The sequence below is a fragment of the Peromyscus leucopus genome, chromosome 14 (genome assembly GCF_004664715.2).
Source record: "Peromyscus leucopus breed LL Stock chromosome 14, UCI_PerLeu_2.1, whole genome shotgun sequence".
Taxonomy (NCBI): Eukaryota; Metazoa; Chordata; class Mammalia; order Rodentia; family Cricetidae; genus Peromyscus; species Peromyscus leucopus.
In genome coordinates this window covers 71020693-71028746 of record NC_051075.1, presented here as the reverse complement: position 1 = coordinate 71028746, position 8054 = coordinate 71020693, and the positions used below count along the sequence as shown (strand labels likewise).

The 8054-nt window shown below is 53.2% G+C and overlaps 1 protein-coding gene across 1 annotated transcript; it reads left to right on the top strand.

Moving 5' to 3' along the window:
- Positions 1-5072: 5072 nt before the first annotated feature.
- Positions 5073-7115, top strand: Gsc (goosecoid homeobox). Its single transcript, XM_028859384.2, has 3 exons — positions 5073-5582; positions 6075-6334; positions 6690-7115. The coding sequence occupies exons 1-3, from the start codon at positions 5228-5230 to the stop codon at positions 6843-6845; spliced, it is 771 nt and encodes a 256-aa protein (XP_028715217.1). The 5' UTR covers positions 5073-5227; the 3' UTR covers positions 6846-7115.
- Positions 7116-8054: the final 939 nt, after the last annotated feature.

Genomic DNA, 8054 nt, shown 5'->3' with positions numbered 1-8054 from the left:
AATAACACACCAGTCATTCCTGAACCCTGCTTAAGTGTCCCCTCCGATGGGCTGGCTTAAAGAAGAGTGACAGAAATGTTTCTTAATAACTATGGTTTATCCACGTCTTTCAGATAGTAAGTGGCGCGTTCTCACCTCATCTGCAGCTTTTAATCGCAAATGGACATTACTTTTGAAATATCTTTCTTTCTTTTCTTTAATTTTTTTTTCCTCCCCAAGGCTGCCAGTTGAAAGTTGAAATCCAGCAAGAACGTAATGGTAGGTGCCAGCTTTCTGAATTACAGGGTGACTGCCTGAGCTGATCCGAAAAAGCAAGTGTCTTTTTTATACCGCATAAAAGGCTGAAATGTTTACATATCAAAAGGCTATAGGCCAATTTCTGTCAAAATTACACATGAAGTTAAGCAGTACAAGCAATTTATTTAAACACTAGTCATTGTAGAAGAATTCAAAACCATATGCTCTTTTAGCAGTTTTTCACAAACGCATCTGACCCATGACTTGGCTAGACATACAAGCTTCATAATTTACTCTAAATTTCAAATCCCCCTGACGTTTAAATAAAAGATCTTCATTAATGAGGTTTACATGAATGAAAACGTTAGAAGCTGATATGGGTTAGCTAGGGGCTTCGGGAAGGTCTGTGCCGGCTGCTCTCATTTTCAAATGACTGACTTTGCTAATCATTTCAAGAGAAAGTTCCTTTGAGAACAAATTATCCTCATTTGCATTCTGTGATTTACAAAAGCCACGGTGCAGTCACTTTGAAACAAACTTTGGTAAATAACTCAGCTGAAAGCCGATTTCTGCAACCCGCGAAGCCCATGCTGTTTTCTCTTTCTGAGGCCTTGGGAAACACGTCATTTTGGGGGGACGCCCCTTTCTCTCCCAGGATTAAGTGGCGCTTTCCTAACGCTTTGATTAGTTGCCGCTTTTATTTTGAACTTGCAACATTTCTAACAAAAATCAGCTAGTAAATATCTTAGGATTGCAAGCCGCAGACCCCACATTTTGCCGGTGGTGCCCTGCAGTAGGGTGGTTCCCAGCTCCTTGCTCAACTCCACCGTCCTAATCTTGGGAGGAAGATCACTTGGGGCTCCCTGAGACATCTTCCAAGGAGTAGTAGAAACAGGGCACTGGTCTGGGGACACTGATTTTTTTTTTTTTTTTTTTAAAGCCAAAATGCAAACAGCAAAAACAATTTGCTTGGTGAAACCGTAGGAGGTCTCCGCTGTCCTCTGGCTTCGGTGGATTCTTGGGTCCTCCTTACAAAACTCCCCACACCTTTAAGGATGCACCAGCTTTTTCACCGAACTCGGAAACTCCTGCCGAAACCATGCACCTAAAATACCTGTCTAAAATGTCCAATTACGAACTGCCCCATGTATAGGCAACAAATTGAGTGTTAAGAAAATCTGGCCGGCCGGTGGTGACCCATGCCTTTAAATCCAGCACTTCAGAGGCAGAGGCAAGCGGATTCCTGAGGCCAGCCTAGTCTACAGAGTGAGTTCTAGGACAGTCAGGACAACACAGAGAAACCCTGTCTCAAAAAACCAAATATAATAATAATAATAATATCCCGAGGAGTTGGGGCCTGGGACCCGTTTTTCCGGAAAAAAAAAAAAAAAGCTAAGAGAGGCTAGGGTGTAAGGATAGTGGGAGGACAGCCCTCTGAGAAGATATCCAGATGCGCGCTCTAAATTTGGGCTCTATGTTTTAAATCAGAAAAGCAATTTAATCTACACTCGGAATCAATTCGGAGATGGCGGTGGCGCAACAGCGGTCTTTGATAGATGCCTAACTGCAAATACACCTTATGCATGTGGAATCCACTGATCCATTCTTTAATATCTTAAAAATGAGGGCTATTACTGGGGCGAGTGACTCCTCAACAAACACGTTTTCATAGACTTCTGCGTGGTGATTGCTTTGTGTGAAATCGTGTTTGGGTGATAATAGGGAAAATCAACAGCGTGTTTACTTATTTCTCACCGAAGCCTCGCTGGCTGCCTCCGGACGCGCTGGTCCTCCCATGCTGAGCCGGGCATGCGGGGCGACAAACAATCGCTTAGCAACTGGAAGGGAGGGACAATTTGCGTGCCTCGCATTTGTTATTTCAATTGCGCCGGGGCTACTCAGGACAAGATTGTTTCTAGTGCGTTGGGGACACTTCATGGTTTCCGCAGAGAAAGCACAGTAAGGGAGCTGGGCCCCTGACTGCCTTCAGAGTCTGCCTCCCCGCGGACAAACTAGAACAACCTTGGGCTGAGGGGACAATTGTACGAGGGAGGCTCCGCCAGGAGGAAGCTCTCCCGGAGCGCAGCGGTTAAGCCGGTGCAGTTCTGTGGTTCAGGTCTGAGTCCCCTTCTGGGAAAGTCCCGTCTTCGAGGAAAGAGCGCTAAGACTTTTCTTTTCTTTATCTTCAACCCTGCTGAACAGGCTCTGCTTTTGGCTTTGGGCAGGGGTGGGACCAGCACAATCCTTTTGTCCCAAAGTAAAGAGCAGAAACAAACCTCATTAAATACTAAGGTTTTAAGAGATTTAATTAATGTTGGATTTGGTTAGATTATTTTAAATCCCGGGGCCTCCAAAGGAGGGATAGTTTTCCAGGTGGCAGTGTTAGGTCTTGAGCTCTGACACCCTGGACTCCAGGTGAAGCGCTGTTTCTTCTAGGGTCCCTGATACAGCTAGAGGGCTGCAGGGAATGAAGCGTCGCAGCGAAATCCGGGGCGGACTAAAACTGATCATTAAGTACCAAGCTGCAGGAGACACGAAGGGGTGGGTGGGGGTTGCCTTAATCTTTTCAAAACTCTCCGAGGCTCTTTCAGATCGGTGGATGAATACCTGTCGGGTCTGGTTCTGAGTCGCCTTTCAGAAATTGCAGGGGTCCAGGAATCTACCCCAGGTGTTCAATGGCCCTCCTGTCTCTGCCTGGCACCCCTGCAAAGGTCCTTAGAGAGCTGCCCGCGCACGCGCCTTACCCACTCGCAACCACCAACACAAACGCAGCGAAGTCACTGCTGAAGCTGCAGCCTCTCATTTTGGTCCATCAATTTATCTCTCTTTAGAATTGAACGTGGGAAAGGTTGACGATCAAGCAGTCTGTGTGTCCTGGAACCTAGTGACTTTAAAGTCACTGTAAATGGAAAGTTTACTTCTCTGGGTAGGCTTGGCCTTTCTTAAGGAGGGTCACACTCCTAAGAGACTTTGATTGTTTCTCTTAAAAACAAAAACAAAACCTACCCCACCTCCAAATTGAAGCCGGTTTCTATCCAGTCCTATAATTCTCCCTACCACCACCTCCAGTTTGCCAAAGTAAGCAAAGAGCCAAGTGTCCCAGGCCATGCGCGGGTGGGCTGAAGGTCCACGCGCGGAGGCCTAGGAGCAGAAGAAGCTCACGCTCTTAGCTCTGGGTGGCTGCTCCCACGCACAGACTGAGTTCTGCGTCCAGGCTGGACCAAACTTACCGGTATGTTTCTCTAACCCGGGAAGAGAAATTTACAAGAGGGTTCTCCCCTAGTACCAGGGGGCACTTAGCATTTATTGTACGACGACTTTAGACAGCTTTGAGGTCATCTCGGGCTTATCAGTGAAGAGAGGGAGAGAAATCTCCACAAAATGGATAGACCCTCAAAGGCGCTCCTCCACTCCTGCCTTGGCTTGAGTAGTTGGAGAGTGGCCCGCACGAAGGCACGAAGATGGAGCGCTCTGCAACTCCGGGACGGGCACCCGGGCCACGCGACTTCGGGCCTCTGCTTTCGTTCGGCGCACACGATCCCGGACGTCGCCCAGCCTCCTGCCCGCAGATCTGGGCAGCCTGCGCCTCCCGCGGCCTGGCCGTGCCTCACGGAGAATCCCGCAAATCATCAAGGCCGCCCGCAGTGGCCCGACTTTCGTCCAGGCCGCTGGGGTCCCACGGAGGCCAGCGTGGGCCTGGAAGGACAACTGGAGGCCTTGAGGAGAGCTAGTTCATTGAAGTGGGAAAATGCCACTCAATATGTCGAGGAAGGAGACAAGCAGTTCCCATATAACCCATCTGAATTAAAGCCCCCAAACAGTTTGGGGGAACACACCCCTTTTCCCAGAATAATAATAATTAAAAAATAGGTACAGAACCTACCGGCACCCACGCGGGAAGCCTCTGGAAGCATCGCTTCAGAGCGCTCCTCTCGGTGGCGAATTTTAAACAGTGGTTGAATTTGGTCTTCAACTGATGTGTTAGGAGCTAGGGAGCGTCAGGGTAGTTTTCAGACCCAAAGTGACCGCAAAAAAGAAGACAACTTTTACGAAGCCCCACACGTTTCTTCTCTCGTCGTTTATGCTCTGAGAAAATTTGGCTTTCGCAAAAACAAAAGATTTTGAGGATACGAGGGAGAAACAGTGAAATTAGGCAGCGAGTTCACAGGAGGGGTGGTGGGGGTTGGTGGCGAGAGGGGCGGTGGATTTTTCAGTTTTAACTTGAAGGACGCAGCCACCCTCATTTTCTAAAAGCAAACAAATTTCGAAAGAGAGTAAAAAGTAATCCTAAAGTAAAATTGGCCACAATGAATTTGAGCTACAAGCAGAGGAAATCGCACCCCATAATAGAGAGAAAAGGGTCGGGGCGGAGAGGTCGGTGGCGGAGCTGTTAACGGCGGCGGGACAATAGTATTAATAAGATTAACCTGGGCAATTAGGCCGCCCGCCCAGCTAGGCCGGGGCCGCGCCGGGGCTGCTGAATGGAAAAGATTAGGTTAATTTCATTAATTCTCAATCCACAATCTCTTTTTCAGGCCCTGTAGCCCCCCTCCTCTTGGCATCTCTCCCCCTCCCCTGCAAGCGCCCCTCCCCTCCCCGCGCGCTCCCCCATTCCACACCACCCAAAGGAAAAGAAAAGGACCAAATCTGGTTCTGTTTGTCATCTGCATATTACCAGGAACTAAATCCAGGATGACGTCGACTCAGTATAAAACCAACAAGAGGTTGAGCCGGTCGGAGCTGAGTCCTACCCGCGGGTTGAGTTCAGCTAGGCGGCGGCGAGGGGAGGAGAGGGCGGGAGGAGGGAGCGCGGACGCAGGGGGCGGGGAGGGGCGCGAGTTGCGCGCTCGCCCGCGCTCTCTTTCGGTTTGCTCGCCCGCGGGAGGAGAGAGTGGGACAACCCCCAACCCCCCACCCCAAACAACACCACTTGGAGACTTCTTCTCCGGCGCGTCCCCGCCGCCCCCCGGTCCCGGCGCGGGGCTCGGGGATGCCCGCCAGCATGTTCAGCATCGACAACATCCTGGCCACCCGGCCGCGCTGCAAGGACTCGGTGCTCCCGGTGGCGCCCAGCGCCGCCGCTCCGGTGGTCTTTCCGGCTCTGCATGGGGACTCGCTCTATGGCGCGGGCGGTGGCACCTCCTCGGACTACGGCGCCTTCTACCCGCGTCCTGTGGCCCCTGGAGGCGCGGGCCTCCCGGCCGCGGTCGGCGGCTCCCGCCTAGGCTACAACAGCTACTTCTACGGGCAGCTGCACGTGCAGGCGGCGCCCGTGGGCCCGGCCTGCTGCGGGGCTGTGCCGCCGCTGGGCGCCCAGCAGTGCTCCTGCGTCCCCACACCCCCAGGTAGGGTCGCGATCGCGTGCGGGCCTTCCCCACAGCGGCAGTCGGTGGTTGCTGGGGCGTGGACGCTCCATGCTACTTGCTTTATTCACCTGGCACCAACTTTCTCCCTTTGCAAACCTTCCCCTCTCTCCCATTTATTTATTATCATTATTTTTTTGGTCACTGGGTACGGGACTTTGCACACGACTGCTGCAAACTTTAAGCTAGAGTTAAAGAAACCGAGCCACCTGGAGTCCCGTGGAGATTCCACGCCCGCGCGCGCGGAAACTAAGCCAGGGCGCAGGGAGACCACGATTGTAAAGTACCAGAACTGGCTTTGGATGTGTGCGGCCGGACGCTCCTTTCAAGTCCGAGCATCCCTGGTCGCCGCGCTTCCCAAAGACCTATCGCCCCTTGCAGACCTTTTTATTTTTAAGTTAGAGAGGGCAGCGAGCGGGTTGGCGTACGGTGCGGAGGGAGGATGACTGACCGGCGTCCCTCCCTCTGTCGCAGGCTACGACGGTCCCGGCTCTGTGCTGGTGTCCCCGGTGCCGCACCAGATGCTGCCCTACATGAACGTGGGCACGCTGTCGCGCACTGAGCTGCAGCTGCTCAACCAGCTGCACTGTCGGCGGAAGCGGCGGCATCGCACCATCTTCACCGACGAGCAGCTCGAAGCCCTGGAGAACCTCTTCCAGGAGACGAAGTACCCAGACGTGGGCACTCGGGAGCAGCTGGCCCGGAAGGTGCACCTCCGGGAGGAGAAGGTGGAGGTAGGCAAGGGGCCTAGTGGTGGGTGGGAGCGTTTAGCGGCCCTTCCCTGCACGCGGGGTTTGCTCGGTACTCCGTGGGGCTGGGGCCACTCTAAGTGCATCCCGAAGGCGGCGGCCTGGAGGCTGCTGGAAGGCGCTTTAGGCCCAGGAAGTGGAGTGGAAATGCGGAAGCGCTGCGGGTGTGCCCCCTCCTTTTGTTGACCCTGGGCTCAGCGGTTGCTTGCAATTTCACGAGGCCAGGCTGAGATCCCACGACCAGGCTGCCCCCTGGCCACGCGGAGCCACCCGAGTGCCCTGGCGTTGGTGGGAAGCGACCTTTTGGTAACCACTGTTTTGTTGCTCCCTTGCGCAACAGGTCTGGTTTAAAAACCGCCGAGCCAAATGGAGACGACAGAAGCGGTCCTCTTCGGAGGAGTCGGAAAACGCCGAGAAGTGGAACAAGGCGTCCTCGAAAGCCTCGCCGGAGAAGAGGGAAGAGGAAGGTAAAAGCGATTTGGACTCGGACAGCTGACGGCCGCGGGCCGGCCGGGGCGCTTGCCTGACGCAAGGACTTGCACAGACAGACGATGCTACTTGCACACGCCCTGCCTTGCGGGAGGGGGTCGAGAAAGCAACGAGGAGCTAGCTGTAAATAATGTACAGGCCCGGGACCGCCGGGGACTGGCGTGGGGGGACCGCAGCCCCACTGTCCCGGGCTGCCTGCGTGAGCCGCGTTCCCCACCGTAGTATTTATAGTTAAGTTAACGGTGACAATACAATAAAGTGATGGCGATGTAGACCAGCCATGTTGTATTTCGTACCCTAGTGCCATCCGTTGAGGCCTAGAAGAAATATGTTTAGTTGCAACGTGGAAGACAATTTAAAACGCAGCGAAGTGGGTATGGGAGGGTCGGAATTGGTCGCGTTGGGTATCATGGGTCTTCGGGAAGGAGTGCGGAGTGGCAAGCCCGGGATTCTAAAGCGTCACCTTTCCCATCATTCTTTCCTTCCCTGAAACTTCCTCAGAGCTCCCTCCCACCCACTCACTCACCCACTCACTCGGGGCCTTGACTTTCAAAACCCCTAGCTAGACCTAAGGCCAACCAGGAATCGAATTCCTGTGCAAAAAGGCCGCAGGGATCAGGGCAGCTCCCCTGGGTGTTGGTGCTTTCTTTCTGGCTGTCACCTCCCCAGGGAGCTGTCCTTCCCTCCCTGGGAGCCTAGACCGTTTGTTTGTTTCTACTACACAGCCTTGGTGCTTGCCTCACACCAGAGTGACTCCTAGAGCTGTGTGCTGGAGCGCCCGGCCCGCCTGCCCGCGGGGGACGTCCGACCACCCTAGGTCCTCTGAGTTTTCCAGTTACTCGAGATGAAGGTTGGGGAGGACCAAGGGGGTCTCTTTTTCTACCGGCTTTGTAGAACTCCCTGACAGAGGAGTCCTTGGAGATGGTTGACCCTCTCTTTCAGTGGGTACTATCTGCCCCTAACACCGTCCACCCCTGAAGGAAGGAGCACTCCCGATCTACTGCGCTGGTCTGAAATTAACATTTTCTCTGGAGCAGGGAGGTCACTGCCTGCCATCTGTAGCAAGATGGCTTTAACATGTTAAATTTGTAGTTGGTTCTACCTTAAGTGTGTTTTATCTAGGAGGAAGCCAAAGCCTCACTCTTTAGCTATGGAGCTGGGGCGGGGGCTTGCTCTCCCCCTTTGCCATTTTGGATATTTGGAGCAAGATCTATTC

What these genes read in the sequence shown, in the direction of transcription:
- Gsc (XM_028859384.2), top strand. Translation starts at nt 5,228, where the DNA reads ATGCCCGCCAGCATGTTCAGCATCGACAACATCCTGGCCACCCGGCCG. An exon ending in CTGCGTCCCCACACCCCCAG is followed by an intron (nt 5,583 to 6,074) that starts GTAGGGTCGCGA and finishes CCTCTGTCGCAG; the next exon opens with GCTACGACGGTCCCGGCTCT. An exon ending in TCCGGGAGGAGAAGGTGGAG is followed by an intron (nt 6,335 to 6,689) that starts GTAGGCAAGGGG and finishes CTTGCGCAACAG; the next exon opens with GTCTGGTTTAAAAACCGCCG.